This window comes from Salvelinus namaycush, chromosome 13 (genome assembly GCF_016432855.1).
Source record: "Salvelinus namaycush isolate Seneca chromosome 13, SaNama_1.0, whole genome shotgun sequence".
Classification (NCBI taxonomy): domain Eukaryota; kingdom Metazoa; phylum Chordata; class Actinopteri; order Salmoniformes; family Salmonidae; genus Salvelinus; species Salvelinus namaycush.
In genome coordinates, this window is record NC_052319.1 from 25,382,685 (window position 1) to 25,406,248 (window position 23,564).

The 23,564-nt window shown below is 45.4% G+C and overlaps 1 protein-coding gene across 1 annotated transcript in view; it reads right to left on the minus strand.

The window, feature by feature from the left end:
* Positions 1 to 1,178: 1,178 nt before the first annotated feature.
* LOC120057933 (zinc finger protein 385B-like) overlaps positions 1,179 to 23,564 on the minus strand; it is a 144,133-nt gene continuing 121,747 nt past the window's right edge. Inside the window, exons 4-9 of the mRNA XM_039006409.1 lie at positions 14,962 to 15,129; positions 6,528 to 6,581; positions 3,014 to 3,380; positions 1,959 to 2,143; positions 1,655 to 1,756; positions 1,179 to 1,403 (exon numbers count right to left, since the gene is read on the minus strand). Coding sequence (XP_038862337.1) covers positions 1,179 to 1,403; positions 1,655 to 1,756; positions 1,959 to 2,143; positions 3,014 to 3,380; positions 6,528 to 6,581; positions 14,962 to 15,129 — 1,101 coding nt within the window. The remainder of the gene's footprint in view (positions 1,404 to 1,654; positions 1,757 to 1,958; positions 2,144 to 3,013; positions 3,381 to 6,527; positions 6,582 to 14,961; positions 15,130 to 23,564) is intronic.

Genomic DNA, 23,564 nt, shown 5'->3' on the forward strand with positions numbered 1-23,564 from the left:
GGGTCTAATCCTGACTTGAGCTCTGCCCACTTAACTAACATGTTCTTGAAGAGACTTGAAGTCTCCTGTTGACATCAATGCATCTCAAGTTAAGATTCGGCCCTTATTAAGAAACCACGAGAATGGTTTCTCTCTCTGAAGTGGGGGCAATGAGAACACTGTTACTAAATGATTTGTTACTATGGCTATCTACTGTAAGTTGCTGCATCAGAAGTAAAGTAAACCAATAATACAGTTTGATGATAAGAAGAGTTGTGGTGTAGAGATTCAGCTTATTGACTTACATAATACAGACAGAATAGAGACCAAAACTGCATTACTGTGTTACAGTCACTGACATCAAGCAACAACTGAAACATTTGACTGATTTCACACTACTGGGCCAGACCAAGCAGATCCAAGCCAAGCTGCACTGCTCTGGTCTGGTTATGCATCCACCGTAGTTGCTGGAACCGTGCTGGAAAGGACAATGTGAGAAGAAAATATTTAAGCCAGCTCAGTATGGTTCAGGTCGGCTCTATAGTGTGAATCAGGTATGACTGTCCTTCTGTCTGAGGGCTGTTATGATAAACACTGTCAAACACACGTAGCTAGAACTGTCCATTAATTTAATCAAATAGGAAGACTATGGGTATTCAAGTCATTCAGGAAGCGGTTTGATTCTCTTTATTATACCACAAGAATCCAATACTTAGACCCTCAGTGGTCTTAGCGGGCCCACTGAACCTCTGTGCTTCATGCCTCAGGGCAACGCACGCAGCCAGAGAAAGGTAAACAAGTTCAATCAAATAAATACACTGTTGTTTGTTGAAGCTTCGCAGTGCAGTAGTCATCTCAGTTCAGTGCATTGGGTGGGTATTGTATGTACTAGGACATCATCCAGTATGCAGTGCACTCACTGCTCCACAAGGTCAGAGGTCCCCTGGTTCTCTGCTCATGTCAGTTTCCCTCCATGTTGCCTCTGGTGCCCTCTCTACCGATACACTGGGTCGTGTTCATTAGGGTACACCGTAGCAAAATATTTTCACAATGGGAGACAAAAACAAGCATTTCTTATTGGACGAGCTCAAATAGTACCTCAACGTTTTGCTCAGTTTCCTCCCCATTGCACTCAGGCTTTGTCCATTTTCTTCCATTCCCTGCCTACTGAACACGACCCCTGTGTCAAAACCCAGGAATCAATATGGGGTGAAGAGGATAGAGCCGGTGGTGGGCCGGACTGGCCCTGGAGCAGCCCGGAGGAAAGAGGGCATGCAGCCTGGCAGGCCGGCAGTCTGAAAGATGGAGGCGTTGGGCCGCGGATGCAGGGAGATGGAGGGGAGGGTGGTGGAGCAGAAGGGGTTGGAGAGAAACGTAGCAGGGGAGATAGGCTTCACCAGGTCCTTCTGAAGAGCCAGCTTGGCCTGGAGGAGAGGAGAGGACAATGGTTTAATGAGGGAGCAAATCTATTTATAAAGCAATTATTCTTATTGATTAGCTACAAAAAAAACAAGCTATTATTTTCCATGAGCACGAAGGCGTCTTTAAACCCACTGATGCATAAATATTCCTAAACAGTTTTAAGAAACTGCCAATAAATGTATTAACTATTAATCCCTGAAGTCTAAGCAACTGTTCCTGAGAGGCTATGATTAGGAACATAGATGATACATACGGCCAGGACTGTGGAGCTGCGTTGTTGTTTGTTGTAAGGGCTGTATTTGGGCTTCATCGGTTTCCCAGCTACTCTGTCCTTGTGCCTTCTGCTGGAGATGTGCTAAGAAAATATAACAACAAAAATCAGTGATGTTACTATGGCTGAATCCCATGGGCCCTGGTCAAATGCAGTACACTATGAAGGTTAAAGGGTGCCATTTGGGACACATTATGTTGAGCCAATATTAACAAGCTTGTAAGGTCCCTTCAAGCTGTAACAAGACAACAAGCATGGTATACAAATGCCTGTCATGAGAGACTACCTGTTTGAGCTGTATTTCTGAGTTGACGTGGACATCACAGATCTCACAATGGAACGTTTTGTTCTGTAGTCCGGAACCTTTTAGCACGTTGGTGGCCTGTACTTTGAGCTTCGAGCCTGGTCTGGGATAGGCCTTAATTGGACCTGCTCCGTTCCTCGCCTCAAGCATAGTTTTGTGCTTGGAACCTTCAGGGGACAAAATAAATGGCAAAAACATAATTTCGTACATTGAGCACTGAAAATAACCATAGGTAAAACATAAAAAGAACAACATATAATTTGTTAGGATTAAAAGTAAACCAGCTTTTGTTTTCCCATCCAAAATTCATATTGGTCAGCTTGAGTTACAACAGTTTTTTTTTCTGACCTGGGTATGACGTCTGACCTCGCTATAACTACATAACAACGTACATGTCAATGTTAGCTTACATAACAAACATCTGACATATTGTGCCCTTCTGCTTTCAAAGCAATTATGCATTTTTTTTTACAATAAGGTCAATATGGCGTCTATTGTGATGTTGTGGTCAAGTTGTATAGTCGTTGTATAAATATCTTCTGGAAACATTTTGTTGTCTTTTTAACAACCAGAAAAAATATGTCCATATAACAACCAAAATATGACATATTTCCCATGACATCTTGATAAAAAAAAACTCTTTACCTTGTAACAGAGTGTTGACCTTGTAAAACCAGTTTACAACCAAATTATTACAATGTATAGTATACACTGTTTAGGGAGAGTGCTGTGTGAAGGTATTTGTGGACATTATTGTGAGATGGGTGTTAATGAGAGTTAAGGATAGACAAAACAAGAACAAGCTGAAAGTCTCTGGGGGAGTAACCTTAAAATACACACACACAGAACCACACACACACACACACACACACACACACACACACACACACACACACACACACACACACACACACACACACACACACACACACACACACACACACACACACACACAGAACCACACACACCCTCCTCAGAGGGAGTAACACTAACGTTAACACGGCAGTGATGAAACAGAAACAGATGCTGGAACACACCTATGTTGTGGGCCTCCAGCTGCGACAGAGAGTTGACGGCCACTTTGCACAGCGAACAATACAGGAGCTTTTTGGCTTTTTCCTCCTCCGACTCTGGCGTGGTCTGAGTTGCTGTAGCAGCAGCAGTGGTGGGGGACACGAGCCCAAGCTTGGTGCTGCTGCTAGTCTTCATAACATGCCCCTGTAGTTGTGCTGGCGTAGCTGATGGGGGGCTGGCAGGCGTGGGATCACACAGGACGGGATTACAGGGGCTGTGGACGGACATGGCCATTGATGCTGCCAGGGAGGAGGAGGTGGAGATGATGGGGACAAAAGCATTTGGAGAAGCAAAGGTTTTATCCGCCTCACTGGGAGGCACAGTGATTTGCTCTGAGATCAAGAAAGATAAAGGGAAGGGGGGGGGGGGGTAGAGAGAGACACACAACATCTGACAGTTAGTCCGGGAGCGCTATGGAATATTACAACTTTTAGTGACACATTTGTTCATATTTTCATTTTGGTGCGTTGTGTAAGAGTCTGATCCCTGGAGGAGGGAGAGTTCCTCCTGTGTGTGTGTGTGTGTGTGTGTGTGTGTGTGTGTGTGTGTGTGTGTGTGTGTGTGTGTACATGAGTGTGCGTACTGTACGTGTGTGTGTGTCCATGTGTCCCTGTGTCTATGTTACAGAGCCTAGTCATCAATCTCTTGCCCCCCCCCCCCTCTATTGTGACACTGAGACGCCCTTTACCTCCACCCACTCATAACTATGTTGTACCACAACACCATGGAGGACAGGGCCACAAGGCAAGGCTGCCTGAACCAACACCCACACGATCCCTCCACCCTTCCACCATGCCACCCTTCCACCCCTTCCCACACGCCACACCCACCCTCCAAACCCATGATCCCACGCCCTGCATTAGGAACCCTGCACGTAGTTATCTATGAATGTCATTCTGCATTCCTCGTCTGAGAATAGTGTGCACTTTACAATGACTTTACTATGACATCTAAAAGCTACACGTTACTACACTGGTCTATATTTGGTCTAAACTATTGTTTGAAACTTCATTAAGCCTAGCTTCATTAAGTCTGATTTCCATTAAAAGTCCTCTATGTACTCTTTGAAGCCAGTTTGTAAACTTAACATCAAATATCCTAAGATAAGGTTATCAAATACACTTGGGTCGAAATGTCTATCTGCACCAACTGGGTCTACAGCGCAGGAGCTAACGAGGGGTTAGTTATATTAGCATCCCAAAGCAACAAATTAATTCACAGATAAGAGATGGAAGGAAACACATCAAAGAGATATTGACATATATTGGTGCCTGTTTGAATCAGTGAAACTTTGAACTGAATCTAGACCAAAAAATATTAAAGGAACATCCCTGTTTTACCCTTCCCAGGATTTCACCCAGTCAGACTCAAACCTTTAATACAATTACTCGGAAGAGAAAAAAGGTCAGAGATGATTTACAGAGCTCACAATTACATCAATAATCCAGCATACTGTGTTCGTTCGTTTCAAGACATTACATAAAAGAGAGCCTCTTGCGTAAACCGCTAAAGCTAGCAAATTTAACGATTTAGTTCAGGGGTAGGCAATAAGATTCAGCCGCGGGACGATTTTTGTCAGATCACATGGTCGGGGGCCGGAATATAATGTTGCTGTCTGATGAAAACATCTTGTGTCCAAACTGAAACCTTTCAGGAAATTAAAAAAATATACCATATTTTTCCATTAACAAACATATAATTATGAAACTTCAAAAGCTATTTTGAATACATTTTCTTGGTCCTAAAGTCATTAATTGTTCAGAGGGAGATACTGCTTTTGTCACGATCGTCATAATAAGCGGACCAAGGCGCAGCGGGATATGAAGACATCTTCTTTTATTAAAGATGACGAAACACGAAACGAACACTTTTACAAAACAAAACAACCGTGAAGCTACAAACGTAAGTGCATACACAAGCTACAAAACGTTCAACATAGACAATTACCCACAAACACCTAAAGCCTATGGCTGCCTTAAATATGGCTCCCAATCAGAGACAACAATAAACAGCTGTCTCTGATTGAGAACCAAATCAGGCAACCATAGACTTTCCTAAACACCTACACTGAACACAACCCCATACATACTAAAAACCCCTTAAACAATACACACACCCTAAACTAGACAAAACACACAAACATCCCCCATGTCACACCCTGACCTAACTAAACTAATAAAGAAAATCAATATAACAGAGGCCAGGGTGTGACAGTACCCCCCCCCAAAGGTGCGGACTCCGGCCGCAAAACCTGACACAGAAGGGGAGGGTCCGGGTGGGCCTTCCTATGGTGGCGGCTCGAGTGCGGGACGTGGACCCCCCTCCATCATAGTCACTAACCGCTTTGGTGGCGCCTTTGGAACGGCGAGTCCCGGACTGAATACCATCCCAGAGGGCGCCACTGGACGGAGGGGCAGCTCCGGACTGAGGGGCAGCTCCGGACTGAGGGGCAGCTCCGGACTGAGGGGCAGCTCCGGACTGAGGGGCAGCTCCGGACTGAGGGGCAGCTCCGGACTGGCAGATGGCTCTGGCGGATCCTGGCTGGCTGACGGCTCTGGCGGATCCTGGCTGGCTGACGGCTCTGGCGGATCCTGGCTGGCTGACGGCTCTGGCTGGTCATGGCTGGCTGACGGCTCTGGCTGGTCATGGCTGGCTGACGGCTCTGGCTGGTCATGGCTGGCTGACGGCTCTGGCTGGTCATGGCTGGCTGACGGCTCTGGCTGGTCATGGCTGGCTGACGGCTCTGGCTGGTCATGGCTGGCTGGCGGCTCTGACTGGTCATGGCTGGCTGGCGGCTCTGGCTGGTCATGGCTGGCTGGCGGCTCTGGCTGGTCATGGTTGGCTGACGGCTCTGGCTGGTCATGGCTGGCGGACGGCTCTGGCTGATCCTGTCTGGCGGACGGCTCTGGCTGATCCTGTCTGGCGGACGGCTCTGGCTGATCCTGTCTGGCGGAAGGCTCTGGCTGATCCTGTCTGGCGGAAGGCTCTGGCTGCTCCTGTCTGGCGGAAGGCTCTGGCTGCTCCTGTCTGGCGGAAGGCTCTGGCTGCTCCTGTCTGGCGGAAGGCTCTGGCGGCTCCTGTCTGGCGGACGGCTCTGGCGGCTCCTGTCTGGCGGACGGCTCTAGCGGCTCCTGTCTGGCGGACGGCTCTGAAGGCTCATGGCAGACGGGCGGCTTTGCAGGCTCAGTACAGACGGGCGGCTTTGAAGGCTCAGTACAGACGGGCAGTTCATGCGGCGCTTGGCAGACGGACAGTTCAGACGGCGTTGGGCAGACGGATGGCTCAGATGGCGCTGGGCAGACGGATGGCTCAGATGGCGCTGGGCAGATGGATGGCTCAGATGGCGTTGGGCAGGCAGGCAGCTCAGACGGCGCTGGGCAGACGGATGGCTCAGATGGCGTTGGGCAGGCAGGCAGCTCAGACGGCGCTGGGCAGACGAGCAGTGCAGGCGGCGTTGGGCAGACGGACGACTCTGACCTGCTGAGGCGCACAGTAGGCCTGGTGCGTGGTGCCGGAACTGGTGGTACCGGACTGGAGACACGCACCTCAAGGCTAGTGCGGGGAGCAGGAACAGGGCACACTGAGTTCTCGAGGCGCACTATAGGACTGGTGCGTGGTACCGGGACTGGTGGTACCGGGCTGAGGGCACGCACCTCAGGGCGAGTGCGGGGAGAAGGATCAGTGCGTACAGGGCTCTGGAGACGCACATGAGGCTTGGTGCGTGGTGCCGGAACTGGTGGTACCGGGCTGGGGACACGCACCTGAAGGCTAGTGCGGGGAGAAGGAACAGGGCATACTGGACCCTGGAGACGCACATTAGGCCTAGTGCGTGGTGCCGGCACTGGTGGTACCGGGCTGGGGACACGCATCTCAGGGCTAGTGCGGGGAGCAGCAACAGGACACACAAGCCTCTGGAGGCGCACAGGGGGCTTGGTGCGTGGTGTAGGCACTGGTGGTAATGGGCTGGAGACACGCACCTCAAGGCTAGTGCGGGGAGCAGGAACAGTGCGTACAGGGCTCTGGAGAAGCACATTAGACCTAGTGCGTGGTGCCGGAACTGGTGGTACGGGGCTGGGGACACGCATCTCAGGATGAGTGCAAGAAGCAGGAACAGGACACACCGGGTTGTGAAGGTGTACTGGAGACCTGGTGTGTATAGCCGGCATCAAATCTTCCGGAACTTTAACACAAGTTTCAGGCTGAGTACGAGGAACTGACACAGGTGGCATCGGACAGCTAACACGCTCCTCAGGGAAAATGCCATGCATACTCTGCCAAATCAACAGCTCTCTCTCTTCACTCTCCTCCAATTTCGTCAACAACTCCTCGAATGTCTCATAATCTCCCCTTCGTTCACTCTCCTCCAATCTGTCCAATAACCCCTCGACAATCTCAGACTCACCCCTCAACTTCGCCGACTGCTCCAAGTGCCCCCCCCCCAAGAATTTTTTTGGGCTGTCTCTCGGGCTTCCTACCGTGTCGCCGTGCTGCCTCCATCTCTGCCTTGGGGCGGTGATATTCCCCTGGCTGTGCCCAGGGTCCTCTCCCGTCTAGGATTTCCTCCCATGTCCAGAAATCCTGCGATCGCTGCTGTTGCTTTTTATTCCGCCGCTTGGTCCTTTGTTGGTGGGTAATTCTGTCACGATCGTCATAATAAGCGGACCAAGGCGCAGCGGGATATGAAGACATCTTCTTTTATTAAAGATGACGAAACACGAAACGAACACTTTTACAAAACAAAACAACAAACGACCGTGAAGCTACAAACGTAAGTGCATACACAAGCTACAAAACGTTCAACACAGACAATTACCCACAAACACCTAAAGCCTATGGCTGCCTTAAATATGGCTCCCAATCAGAGACAACAATAAACAGCTGTCTCTGATTGAGAACCAAATCAGGCAACCATAGACTTTCCTAAACACCTACACTGAACACAACCCCATACATACTAAAAACCCCTTAAACAATACACACACCCTAAACTAGACAAAACACACAAACATCCCCCATGTCACACCCTGACCTAACTAAACTAATAAAGAAAATCAATATAACAGAGGCCAGGGTGTGACAGCTTTCAATAAACTTAATACAAAAATTAATAATAATTGTTTCATCAAACAGCAACAATAATTATAATAATTTGTGTACTAAGCCCAAAAATATATTGTGTTTGAAAATAACAATAATTTCATACCTTAATTACTGTACATTGAGACATCACATACAGTATGTCTATTTTTTTATTCTTGGGAATACTTGGGAATAGATTTCCAAAATATATACACTACCTGTCACGATTGTCGTCGGGAGAAAGAGAGGAGGACCAAGGTGCAGCGTGGTAAGTGTTCATCTTTTTAATAGAACGACTGAACACTGAACAAAAACAACAAAAAAACGACAAACTAACAGTCCTGCAAGGTGAACATACACTAACAGGAAACAATCACCCACAACACAAAAATGGAAAACAGGCTACCTAAGTATGATTCTCAATCAGAGACAACAATCGACAGCTGCCTCTGATTGAGAACCATACCAGGCCAAACACAGAAATACAACAACATAGAAAAAAGAACATAGACTGCCCACCCTAGTCACACCCTGGCCTAACCAAAATAGAGAATAAAAAACCTCTCTATAGCCAGGGCGTGACAGTACCCCCCCCCCCCCCCCCCCCAAAGGTGCGGACTCTGGCCGCAAAACCTGACTCTAAAGGGGAGGGTCCGGGTGGGCCTTCCAACGTTGGCGGCTCGGTTGCGGGACGTGGACCCCGCTCCACCATAGTCTTGGCCCACTTAAGTGGCGCCTTTGGAGCGGCTACCCTCGCCGCCGACCTCGGACTGGGGACCCTTGCAGCGGGCCCCGAATAGACGGGAGACTCCGGCAGCGCCGGACAGGCGGGAGACTCCGGCAGCGCCGGAGTGAAGGGCGGCTCCGGCAGCTCCTGACTGACAGGCGGCAGCTCCTGACTGACGGGCGGCTCCGGCAGCTCCTGACTGACGGGCGGCTCCGGCAGCTCCGGACTGACGGGCGGCTCCGGCAGCTCCTGACTGACGGGCGGCTCTGGCAGCTCAGGACAGACGGGCGAACCTGGAGGGAGGAGACGGAGAGACAGCCTGGTGCGTGGGGCTGCCACAGGACCCACCAGGCTGGGGAGACCTACAGGAGGCCTGGTGCGTGGAGGAGGCACCGGATGGACCAGGCTGTGGGGGAGCACTGGAGCTCTGGTGCGCAGCCTTGGCACCACTCCTCCAGGCTGGATGACCACTTTAGCTCGGACCATCCAGAGTGCAGGCACAGGTTGAACCGAGCTGTGGGGGAGCACTGGAGATCTGGTGCATACCACTCGCACCTCTCCCTTAGGCTCAATGCCCACATTCGCTCGGCACGGGCGGAGCGCAGGCATAGGACGCACTGCACCCTCCCAGCGCCCCGGAGACACAGCACGCAGAGCCGGCGCAGGATACCCTGGGCCGAAACGGCGTACCGGAGACCAAACACGCTGGACCGGCACAATACGCACTGGCTGGATGCCCACACTCGCATGGCACTTGCGGGGGGCTGGCCTATAGCGCACCGGGCTATGAGCGCGTACTGGCGACACCGTGTGCTTGACCGCATAACACGGTGCCTGACCAGTACTGCGCTTCTTCCGGTAAGCACGGGGAGTTGGCTCAGGTCTATCGCCTGACTCCGCCAATCTCCCCGTGTGCCCCCCCAAAAAATGTTGGGGGGCTGCCTCTCGTGCCTGTCGCACTGCCGTGCTAACTCCTCATACCGCCGCCGCTCAGCTTTCGCTGCTTCCAGTTCTTCCTTGGGGCGCCGATATTCCCCAGCCTGTGCCCAGGGTCCCTTGCCGTCCAAAATCTCCTCCCATGTCCATGAGTCCAGAGATCACTGCCTCTCTATACCACGCTGCTTGGTCCTCTTTTGGTGGGTGATTCTGTCACGATTGTCGTCGGGAGAAAGAGAGGAGGACCAAGGTGCAGCGTGGTAAGTGTTCATCTTTTTAATAGAACGACTGAACACTGAACAAAAACAACAAAAAAACGACAAACTAACAGTCCTGCAAGGTGAACATACGCTAACAGGAAACAATCACCCACAACACAAAAATGGAAAACAGGCTACCTAAGTATGATTCTCAATCAGAGATAACGATCGACAGCTGCCTCTGATTGAGAACCATACCAGGCCAAACACAGAAATACAACAACATAGAAAAAAGAACATAGACTGCCCACCCTAGTCACACCCTGGCCTAACCAAAATAGAGAATAAAAAACCTCTCTATAGCCAGGGCGTGACACTACCGTTCAAAAGTTTGGGGTCACCTAGAAATGTCCTTGTTTTTTTAAAGAAAAGCACATTTTTTGTCTATTAAAATAACATCAAATTGATCAGAAATACAGTGTAGACATTGTTAATGTTGTAAATTAATAGTGTAGCTGGAAACGGCTGATTTTTAATGGCACGTGTTAGCTAATCCAAGTTTATAATTTTAAAAGGCTAATTGATCATTAGAAAACCCTTTTGCAATTATGTTAGCACAGCTGAAAACTGTTGTCCTGATTAAAGAAGCAATAAAACTGGCCTTCTTTAGACTAGTTGAGTATGTGGAGCATGAGCATTTGTGGGTTCGATTACAGGCTCAAAATGGCTAGAAAGAAATAACTTTCTTCTGAAACTCATCAGTCTATTCTTGTTCTGAGAAATGAAGGCTATTCCATGTGAGAAATTGCAAAGAAACTGAAAATCTCGTACAGCGCTGTGTACTACTCCCTTCACAAAACAGCGCAAACTGTCTCTAACCAGAATAGAAAATAGAGTGGGAGGCCCTGGTGCACAACTGAGCAAGAGGACAAGTACATTAGAGTGTCTAGTTTGAGAAACAGATGCCTCACAAGTCCTCAAATGGCAGCTTCATTAAATAGTACCCACAAAACACCAGTCTCAACGTTAACAGTGAAAAGGCGACTCCGGGATGCTGGCCTTCTAGGCAGAGATGCAAAGAAAAAGCCATATCTCAGACTGGCCAATAAAAAGAAAAGATTAAGATGGGAAAAAGAACACAGACACTGGACAGAGAAACTCTGCCTAGAAGGCCAGGAACCCGGAGTCGCCACTTCACTGTTGACGTTGAGACTGGTGTTTTGTGGGTACTATTTAATGATGCTGCCAGTTTTAAGAGAGATATTAAAAAAACACCAGGAATTCAACAAAAATATACAGTATACACTACCGTTCAAAAGTTTGGGGTCACTTAGAAATGTCCTTGTTTTTTTAAAGAAAAGCAAAAAAAAATTGTCCATTAAAATAACATCAAATTGATCAGAAATACAGCGTAGACATTGTTAATGTTGTAAATGACTATAATTGACTATTGTTGCCGACCCCTGATTTAGTTCTTCAACTCTCTCTAGTTAAACTGAATCTGACTTCAGCCTTTTTGTTTGCCAGAAACCCAGTGAGATCAACAACAGCATCCCCCCGACAGAGAGTGAGCCTGCAGCCCAAATGGTACCCTATTCCCATGTACTGAACTGCTTTTGACCAAAGCCCATATGGCTCAGGTGAAAAGTAGTAAACTACATAAGGAATAGGGTGCCATTTGGGACGCAACGTGTGTCTAAACAGAGGCTTGTATTAATATGGCACCATGGAAGCGACCATCAGAGAGAAGAGAATCATCCCAGACATCCAACTAGATAGTCTGTGACACGCACTGTGTGAAAAGACACAGACTGTGTCCCACATGGCACCCTATTCCCTATGCAGTGCACTACATAGGACTCTCATCAAAAGTAGTGCACTACAGTGCATTCGGAAAGTATTCAGACCCCTTGACTTTTTTCACATTTTGTTAGGTTACAGCCTTATTCTGAAATGGATTAAATTGTTATTCCCCCCTCATTAATCTAAACACAATACCCCATAATCACAAAGCAAAAACAGGTTTTTAGACATTTTAGCAAAACAAAAGGTGAAATATCACATTTACATATGTATTCAGACCCTTTACTCAGTACTTTGCTGAATCAAATCAAATTAAATATAATTTTATTGGTCACATACACATGTTTAGCAGGTGTTATTGCGAGTGTAGCGTAATTCTTGTGGTTCTAGTTCTGACAGTGCAGGAATATCAAAAAAGTAATATCGAACAATTTCACAACAACTACCTACTACACACAAATCTAAGTAAAGGAATGGAATAAGAATATATTCATATGTGGATGAGCAATGTCAGAGCGGCATAGGCTAAGATGAAATAGATAGTATAGAATACAGTATATACATATGAGATGAGTAATGCAAGATATGCAAACATGATTCAAGTGACATTATTAAAGTGACTAGTGTTCCATTTATTAAAAGTGGCCAATGATTTCAAGTCTGTATGTAGGCAGCAGCCTCTCTGTGCTAGTGACGGCTATTTAACAGTCTGACGGACTTGAGATAGAAGCTGTTTTTCAGTCCCAGCTTTGATTTGATTTTCAGGTCTCTCCAAAGATGTTCGATTGGGTTTAAGTCTGGGCTCTTGCTGGGCCATTCAAGGACATTCAGAGACTTGCCCCGAAGCCACTCCTGCGTTGTTTTGGCTTTGTGCTTAGGGTCGTTGTCCTGTTGGAAGGTGAACCTTTGCCCCAGTCTGAGGTCCTGAGCACTCTGGAGCTCGTTTTCATCAAGGATCTCTCTGTACTTTGCTTCATTCATCTTCCCTCGGTCCTGACTAGTCTTCCAGTCCCTGCCGCTGAAAAACATCCCCATAGCATGATGCTGCCACCACCGTGCTTCACCGTAGGGATGGTGCCAGGTTTCCTCCAGAAGTGACGCTTGGCATTCAGGCCAAGGAGTTCAATTTTGGTTTCATCAGACCAGATAATCTTGTTTTTCATGGTCTGAGAGTCCTTTAGGTGCCTTTTGGCATACTCTAAGCAGGCTGTCATGTGCCTTTTACCGAGGAGTGGCTTCCGTCTGGCGACTGGATCATAAAGGCCTGATTTGTGGAGCGCAGCAGAGATGGTTGTCCTTTTGGAAGGTTCTCCCGTCTCCACAGTGGAACTCTGGAGCTCTGTCAGAGTGACCATCGGCTTCTTGGTCACCTCCCTGATCAAGGCCCTTCTCCCCCGATTGCTCAGCGGCCAGCTCTAGGAAGATTCTTGGTGGTTTCAAACTTCTTCCACTTGAGAATGATGGAGGCCACTGTGTTCTTGGGGACCTTCAATGCTGCAGACAGTTTTTGGTACCCTTCCTCAGATCGGTACTTCGACACAATCCTGTCTCGGAGCTCAACGGACAATTCCTTCAACCTCATGGCTTGGTTTTTGCTCTGACATGCACTGTCAACTGCGGGGCCTTATATAGACAGGTGTGTGCCTTTCCAAATCATGTCCAATCAATTGAATTTACCACAGGTGGACTCCAATAAAGTTGTAGAAACATCTCAAGGATGATCAATGGAAACAGGATGCACCTGAGCTCAATTTCGAGTCTCATAGCAAAGGGTCAAAATACTTATGTAAATAAGTATATATATTTTTTTCTCACTTTATCATTATGGGGTATTGTGTGTAGATTGATGAGGAAAAACAAGAATTTAATCCATTTAATAATAAGGCTGTAACATTATAATATGTGGAAAGAGGGAAGGGGTCTGAATACTTTCCGAATGCACTGTATATAGGGAATAAGGTGCCGTGGCATGCAGACAAACAATATTAATGAGTAGCATCGTTGGCTCATTATATTTTACATTTACATTTTAGTCATCTAGCAGACGCTCTTATCCAGAGTGACTTATAATTAGTGCATTCATCTTAATATAGCTAGGTGAGATAACCACATATCACAGTCATAGTAAGTTCATTTTTCCTTTCCAGCAAAGTCAGTGCTAGTACGTTATAGAACTTCTACCTAATCTCTGAAGATGTAACTCTACATTAGAGGGCTGAGCAGGGAGTTTCTGTCTGTGTCCCAAATGGCACCCTATCACCTATACAGAGCACTACTTTTGACCATGGGATGAAATTTATGAAGCCCTCTAACCTTCTGCCGGGCTTTCCTCAGATGTGAGGCCAGATAGTGTGACTTTAAAAAAATCAAGATTCAACAGAAATGACTGCAAATGTACATTTTACAACACTTTGCTTTGGATTTGAAGCTTTCTTTTGTTCCTTGTTTGGTAACATGCTTACCATACATCTGGTATATTCTGACTATATTCACCTATACATTAGACATTAAATATTGAAGCATGGAGAGGAATGGATGACATACAAGACTGAAGCATGGAGAGGAATGGATGACATACAAGACTGAAGCATGAAGAGGAATGGATGACAAACAAGACTGAAGCATGGTGAGGAATGGATGACAAACAAGACTGAAGCATGAAGAGGAATGGATGACAAACAAGACTGAAGCATGAAGAGGAATGGATGACATACAAGACTGAAGCATGGAGAGGAATGGATGACATACAAGACTGAAGCATGGAGAGGAATGGATGACATACAAGACTGAAGCATGAAGAGGAATGGATGACAAACAAGACTGAAGCATGGAGAGGAATGGATGACAAACAAGACTGAAGCATGAAGAGGAATGGATGACAAACAAGACTGAAGCATGACGAGGAATGGATGACATACAAGACTGAAGCATGGAGAGGAATGGATGACATACAAGACTGAAGCATGGAGAGGAATGGATGACATACAAGACTGAAGCATGGAGAGGAAAGGATGACATACAGGACTGAAGCATGGAAAAGAATGGATGACAAACAAGACTGAAGCATGAAGAGGAATGGATGACATGCAAGACTAAAGCATGGAGAGGAATGGATGACATACAAGACCAAAGGTTTCCATATACCTGATTTGTCAGAGTTGCGGGCCATGACAGAGTTGGGTGAGGTGGTGGTGGTGATTTTCATTGCACTGTCCAGGGAAGGAGGAAGAGTAGGAGGAGGAGGGGAACTCTTGGGTGGCTTATTCTTGGTGTTCTCCTGTGCTTTGAGCTTCTTGGCATGTTTACTGCCTTTGTAGTGCGCCTCGGCTTGGCTCTAGAAGGAGAACAAATGAACCATGCAATCAGACTCGTTTCTCACACAACGGGTCTTAGTCTCACATCATGAACTGCAATCACACACGCGGGGGCATTCACGGACACACAGACACAGACACAGACACAGACACACACGCACACGCACACGCACACACACACAAAAACAACCTCTTTACTTTGTAACAGAGTGTTGACCTTGTAAAACCAGTTTACAACCAAATTATTACAATGTGTAGTATACACTGTTTAGGGAGAGTGCTGTGTGAAGGTATTTGTGGACATTGTTGTGAGATGGGTGTTAATGAGAGTTAAGGAGAGACTAAACAAGAACAAGCTGAAAGGGGGAGTAACCTCTCTGGGGGAGTAACCTTAAAATACACACTCTTCAATCACTCACTCTTCAAACACAGCTTTCAATAGGCAGGCCCAATTAGAGGGAAAATGAGAGAGATGCTTGAATGTGTTTGATTTGTAGAGCGGATCAGGATATTAGGATTTTCATAAAGCCGACGGGAGAAAGTTGTGTGTGTGTGTGTGTGTGTGTGTGTGTGTGTGTGTGTGTGTGTGTGTGTGTGTGTGTGTGTGTGTGTGTGTGTGTGTGTGTGTGTGTGTGTGTGTGAGAGAGAGAGAGAGAGAGAGAGAGAGAGAGAGAGAGAGCTTTAGACTAAATGTATTCTTGGTAAGAAAATAAATGAACAAGAAATGCAATCTAGTGAATGAGTATTATAGACGTCACTCTGCTTGCTTAGGGAGTAGCGCTTCCTCCTGATCCTTGCTAGCACACGTGACCGCCCTCCTTGACAACGTACCAACCATTTGAGCTACTGAAAAACATCTAATTAGCTAGCTCCATCTGTGACATTTCAAGCTAGCAGTGGAGTGAGCTTACACCTGGCAAACCGGTGCACCTGGCACCTAGTACCATACCCTGTTCAAAGGCACTTAAATCTTGTGTCTTGCCCATTCACCCTCTGAATTGCACAGATACACAATCCATGTCTCAATTGTCTCAAGGCTTAAAAATCATGATTGAAGTGAATTTAACAAGTGACATCAACAAGGGATCATAGCTTTCACCTGGATTCACCTGGTCAGTCTATGTCAAGGAAAGAGCAGGTGTTCTTAATGTTTGTACACTCAGTGTATATCAGGGGTGGGTAAACTACAGGGGGAGGGGCGTACTAGATAGAAAATATGTAGAAATTATAAATAGACATATATTTTCAAATAACTGCCCTTTTCTGGCACACAAATTGATATATATACAGTACCAGTCAAAAGTTTGACACACCTACTCATTCCAGAGTTTTTCTTTATTTTCACTATTTTTCTCATTGTAGAATAATAGTGAAGACATCAAAACTATGAAATAACAGATACGGAATCATGTAGTAACCAAGAAAGTGTTAAATAAATCTAAACATATTTAATATTTGAGATTCTTCAAAGTAGCCACCCTTTGCCTTGATGACAGCTTTGCACACTCTTGGGCATTCTCTCAACCAGCTTCATGAGGTAGTCACCTAGAATGCATTTCAATTAATAGGTGTGCCTTATTAAAAGTTCATTTGTGGAATTACTTTCCTTCTTAATGTGTTTGAGCCAATCAGTTGTGTTGTGACAAGGTAGGGGTGGTGTGCAGAAGATAGCCCTATTTGATAAAAGACTAAGTCCATATTATGGCAAGAACAGCTCAAATAAGCAAAGAGAAACGACAATCCATCATTACTTTAAGACATGAAGGTCAGTCAACGCGGAAAATTTCAAGAACTTTCAAAGTTTCTTCAAGTGCAGTCGCAAAAACAATCAAGCGCTGTGATGAAACTGACTCTTATGAGGACCGCCACAGGAAAGGAAGACCCGGAGTTACATCTGCTGCAGAGGATAAGTTCATTAGAGTTAACTGCAACTCAGATTGCAGCCCAAATAAATGCTTCACAGAGATCAAGTAACAGACATATTTCAACATCAATTGTTCAGAGGAGACTGTGTGAATCAGGCCTTCTTGGTTGAATTGTTGAATACTAAAGGACACCAATAAGAAGAAGAGAGTTGCTTGAGCCAAGAAACACGAGCAATGGACATTAGACCGGTGGAAATCTGTCCTTTGGTCTGATGAGTCCAAATTTGAGATTTGTGGTTCCAACTGCCGTGTCTTTGTGAGACGCAGAGTAAGTGAACGGATGATTCTGCATGTGTGGTTCCCACCGTGAAGCACGGAGGAGGAGGTGTGATGATGCTTTGCTGGTGACACTGTCTGTGATTTATTTAGAATTCAAGGCACACGTAACCAGCATGGCTACCACAGCATTCTGCAGTGATACGCCATCCCATCTGGTGTGCGCTTAGTGGGGGAGCGGCAGGTAGCCTAGTGGTTAGAGCGTTGGACTAGCAACCGAAAGGTTGCAACATCAAATCCCCGAGCTGACATGGTAAAAATCTGTCGTTCTGAACAAGGCAGTTAACCCACTGTTCCTAGGCCGTCATTGAAAGTAAGAATTTGTTCTTAACTGACTTGCCTAGTAAAATAAATAAAAATGTTTTTCAAAAGGACAATGACCCAAAACACACCTCCAGGCTGTGTAAGGACTATTTAACCAAGAAGGAGAGTGATGGAGTGTTGCATCAGATGACCTAGCCTCCACAATCACCTGACCTCAACCCAATTGAGATGGTTTGGGATGAGTTGGACCGCACAATGAAGGAAAAGCAGCCAACAAGTGCTCAGCATATGTGGGAACTCCTTCAAGATTGTTGGAAAAGCATTCCTCATGAAGCTGGTTGAAAGAATGCCAAGAGTGTGAAAAGCTGTCATCAAGGCAAGGCAAACCCATAGGTATCCTACTTTGAAAAATCTACAATTTATATTTTTATTTGTTTAACACTTTTTTGGTTGCTACATGATTCAATGTGTTATTTCATAGTTTTGATGTCTTCACTATTGTTCTACAATGTAGAAAATAGTAAAAATAAAGAAAAACCCTTGAATGAGTAGGTGTGTCAATCGCTGTAATTGGTAGTTACATTCTTGTCCCACCGCTGCAACTCCCGTACGGACTCAGGAGAGGCAAGGGTCGAGAGTTATGTGTCCCCCGAAACACGACCCCGCCAAGCCGCACTGCTCTTGACACACTGCCCATTTAACCCGGAAGCCAGTGGCACCAATGTGTCGGAGGAAACTACAAGGAGTCGCTAGAGCGCAATGGGACAAGGACATCCCAGTCACCCAAACCCTCCCCTAACCTGGACGATGCTGGGCCAATTGTGTGCCGCCTCATGGATCTCCCGGTCACGGCCGGCTACGACACAGCCCGGGATCAAACCTTGATCTGTAGTGACGCCTCTAGCACTGCAATGCAGTGATTTAGACCGCTGCACCACTTGGGAGGCTCTGCAAATTGATTTTGATGGACAAATCGGTCAAGAAAAAAATCTGTTGGGCCTCGGTTGAATTATTTGTCAAATACAATATTTGTCATGGCATTTTTCTTGAACCATGATCCTCTTCTATGAGATGGAAGACTCCGGCCTCAATTACTTTTAAAGGTATATGATCCTATTCATCACACATATATCTTTCAAATCCCTGTGGCTATAGGAAAGGGTTACTGCCGCTACCTTGCTCTCAAACCAAGTTGCATAATTTGAGGATGTAAACTGAAGTGAAGATATCCCTGTGCTTATAACATTTACAGAAAACCCATAGGTATCCATGGAAATTAAGAACCTCCAACCAGGAGTAAGAATTATCTTTCAAGAAAGTCACTGAGTTGTGGGCACATGAGTCACTTGTGAAATTAGATTATTGCTGTGAATCAAGAGTTGCATCCCCAATGGCACCCTATGGGCCCTGGTCAAAAGTAGTGCACTATAAAGGGAATAGGGTGCCATTGGGGATGTACCCAAGATGACTCACCCATACTACCGGGGTGAACACAAGTCAGATGAAACACCAGAGGAAATGGAAAATCAAGTGTTTTCTCTGTCACATATCAAATTAGACACTATGTGTGTGTGTGTGTGTGTGTGTGTGTGTGTGTGTGTGTGTGTGTGTGTGTGTGTGTGTGTGTGTGTGTGTGTGTGTGTGTGTGTGTGTGGATATGGTGTGTGTATGAATGAGAGAAGGGTTTAAAGATCTGCTTTCCTGATAACTGATATTTTCACCTCATTCTCAGCCCTGATTTCAATATTTTTTCTAAGAAAGCATTTATGAATAGATATAGTGGAACGATCCTTTAATAATAGATATTTTGCAAAGATAAGATAATTAACAACTGAAAGAGTACCAGATGAGAGTACACACTAGAAAAAGGCTAACATACTGTCGATACAGAGAGCGAGTAAACCTGTCTGTTACCTACAGTAGATGTACTGTAGTTGTCAATGACATCAAATTCCTGATTGGAGTACCAGAAATGAGTACACATGGAAAAAAGGCTAACATACAGTATTGTAAACACCTTTCTTTAGTAGGTGGTGTTGTTAATGATATCAGTGTATTACTCAACAGCTGCTCCTCCAGGCTATGCTCATCTATTGTACACATAGAGCTGTCTAAGAGAGAAACACACGGGCACACTGTTAAAACCTGTCTTTGGATCACAATGACTAGTGTTTGCATTTGTTCTCCATTACAGACACCTGAGGTTCAATATACAGTACATTATGTCAGCAATCTGAGGAGTAGTAGACAGATTTTATAGAGACATTTATAGCTTGAGGGCCAAGCGCCAGTCTCGTGAATGGAGTTGGCCCGATGCTCTTGAAAACCAACCTCTTTCTCAGCATTTCTCTCTCTCTCTCTCTCTGTCTCACACTCTTGCTCTCTGCACCCCTCTCTCTCTCTCTCTCTCTCTCTCGCTCTCTCCATCACTCACCCCCATTCTTTTTCACTTATCATACCCTCTCTTCCAAACCCCCCCACCCCCCACTCCTCCTCCATCCCTCCCCCCTCTCTTTCTTTCTCTATTTTCCTGTCTGCTTCACTACGTTGTTCCCCCCACGCCTGTCTAGTCCATGTTTCCTCCATGGTACTGCTAAACAGTCAGTGACAGCCATCCTATGACTGTTCTGTTCTGCAGTACTGCTGCTTTCCTTGCATGCTCATGACACACTCACTCCTGTACTGCAGTGGCTGCCGGATGCCTTTGCTGTGTGTGTGTGTGTGTGTGTGTGTGTGTGTGTGTGTGTGTGTGTGTGTGTGTGTGTGTGTGTGTGTGTGTGTGTGTGTGTGTGTGTGTGTGTGTGTGTGTGCGTGGGTGTATGTGTGTTTGTGTGTGTGTCTGTGTGTGTGTGTGTGTGTGTGTGTGTGTGTGTGTGTGTGTGTGTGGGTGTATGTGTGTGTGTGTGTGTGTGTGTGTGTGTGTGTGTGTGTGTGTGTGTGTGTGTGTGTGTGTGTGTGTGTGTGTGTGTGTGTGTGTGTGGGTGTATGTGTGTGTGTGTGTGTGTGTGTGTGTGTGTGTGTGTGTGTGTGTGTGTGTGTGTCTGTGTGTGTGTGTGTGTGTGTGTGTGTGTGTGTGTGTGTGTGTGTGTGTGTGTGTGTAGCCCTATATCCCCAGACTGAATCACTGACTATCTAAGATGAATCAGCCAATTATGCGCTATGAGTGTTCAGGTTTTCACACCAGCTGTCACAACTATTACCTTTCTCTCTCAGTTCACCTCAGTCACAGTCAGCTGTCACAACTATTACCTTTCTCTCTCAGTTCACCTCAGTCACAGTCAGCTGTCACAACTATTACCTTTCTCTCTCAGTTCACCTCAGTCACAGTCAGCTGTCACAACTACTACCTTTCTCTCTCAGTTCACCTCAGTCACAGTCAGCTGTCACAACTACTACCTTTCTCTCTCAGTTCACCTCAGTCACAGTCAGCTGTCACAACTACTACCTTTCTCTCTCAGTTCACCTCAGTCACAGTCAGCTGTCACAACTACTACCTTTCTCTCTCAGTTCACCTCAGTCACAGTCAGCTGTCACAACTACTACCTTTCTCTCTCAGTTCACCTCAGTCACAGTCAGCTGTCACAACTTATACCTTTCGCTCTCAGTTCACCACTGTCACAGTCACAGAGCATATCCAGTCATCCAACCTCACCTTGGTGCCATAACTCCTTCCTAAAAACTGTTGGTCTAGATACTGTAATGTTGGTGTAGATTTTAGGCCTGGCAGACTCCATGTCAATCTAAACACGTATTGGTTACTCAATAACTGTTACTGCTTGACCAAATAAATATAAAATAAAACCTGATAGACTTAATAAAAGTGAATTGAAAAAAGAATGTGCCATGATTTCTACGTTTGCAGTGTGTTATGGTATTATAGCTGTTTTCTTTTCCACTCTTAGTAAGGCAACTAGATAGGGTCGGCAGATGTGTGTGGTGTTGTGGCCTAGTTAAGTTGGGCTTTCAGCAACAACTAATCTGGACATATTCATTATGATGAGAACTCCAGTGAGTATGCATTACACATGGCAAATACACTTGAAACTTGGTTTCTCTTTGTGGGATATATTATTGGTGTGTTTGTCTGTTTCTTTCCCAGTCCAACTGAGGCTATAATTGAGGAGCAGATGCTGTGTTGTGGCATAGTTTTCCTCTGTTTTATATTCCCACACTATGAGGTTGGAATAATACTGTGAAATTGTGAAAATTATGATAATGCCCTTTTAGTGTAAGAGCTCTTTGAAAAGATCGCTTGACATTTCAGCCTGATTTGGTGGGAGGGAGTTTTGGCCTGCCTGGTGACATCAACAGGTGGTAAATGAGGCCTAATAGATCAATAAGAAAGACAGTTCCCAACCTCGCTAGTTTCAATTTTCCCCTCTCCACTCATACCACTCCCAGAACATTTTAATTGAAAACAATCACAGTAAGGTACCTAATTGTTACCCAGAAATGATTTGATATTGAGATAAAAATGGATGCATTGGATCTTTAAAGACAGGCTTAATCTGGAGTGGCCTGGCCTTTAGGTCTTTTTTTACTCCACTATGTCTTCTTCAGAAACCAAATATCATCCTGTTAAGTGTTAAGAAACACCCACTAAATTAATCATAGCTAATTAAAATGAATTGCTCACTGGAAGGAAACCTCTGAAACAAAGACAGAAAGACATTGTATATGTCCCAAACGGCACCCTATTCCTTATATAGTGCACTACTTTTGACCAGAGTCCTAAGGGCCCTGGTGAAAAGTAGTGCACTCTACAGAGAATAGGGTGCCGTTTGGGACGCAGGTATCACCTCTCGTTTTCCAGCCTCCTCCACTTATCTTGTTACATTTAACTCTTCTAATGCTCTCCTTGGCCTTGGTAATCATGTTAATGTAGGAGGCAAAGCACCAACACACAACATTAAGCAACCTTTACAATGACAATACCCAGCAGCAGTACTACTACTAGCAGACATGGGTTCAACTACTATTGAAAACGTTCAAATACTTTAAGTGTTTGCTTTAGCCTGCCTGGCTGCTTTGCTTTCATCTCGATTATATGTATCTGTCTCTTCAATTTAGCCCAAAATGGTTGAGGAAAATAGGTTAGGGTATCATCAAGAGGTACTGCCCATTATATTAATGTCTGTCTTCTCTCTTCCCTGAAGCTTAACTGTACTCATTTAATATTGGTCCGACTTCAAACATACACTTCTTATGATATTCTCTCTCCTTCTCTCTAAGTTTCTTCAACTACCAGTGACCAATCTGAAACACCAGCGGGAGAACTAAAAAGGAACATGGTGCAACATTCTGGTGAGTGTAGTCTAGATAGGGTTATGTCAGTAAAGTTGGTAGCCAATCTGTTAATGTTTCATTTCTATTGCAAAATACTGCATCGAAAGGCTCTTTAACAAAGTAAGGAAAAAAACATAATATATAAATATTTTATAAACCTGTCAGTTTGCCTATGGGTTTAACCTCAAGCATAACTACTCAATTAAAATTATTCATTAAATATAAAATAAATACATATTTATTTTATAGAGGCTGCACATAAACCACTGCTGGACACATTAATCAGAAGCCCTTAACTAATATGAGTCATTTCTAAGGGTGTGTCCCAAATGGCACCCTATTCCCTATAACGGTGTCCCAAATGGCACCCTATTCCCTATAAAGTGTTGACTATGAAAGGTTTAGGGTACCATTTCAGATGCAGATAAACCTCTGGCTCATAAAATGTTCTAGAGATGTAGAATCTTCATTTGATCACCCTGTTGCAGGAGAACATTTCTGCAATGCAGGAAATGTAAAACTTGTAGTGTATTTGAGGTTTAAAAAGGCTTCTGAAGTTTGTGATTTCCACTTTGAAATTTCAGACTTGATTTTCCCTTATGGAAAATGTTTCAACCCCTACAAAAATGTCCATGAATTATAATCCACATAATCATTTACATTTCCTGTTGCTGCAAGATTATTTTTCTGCTGTAGCAAACTGC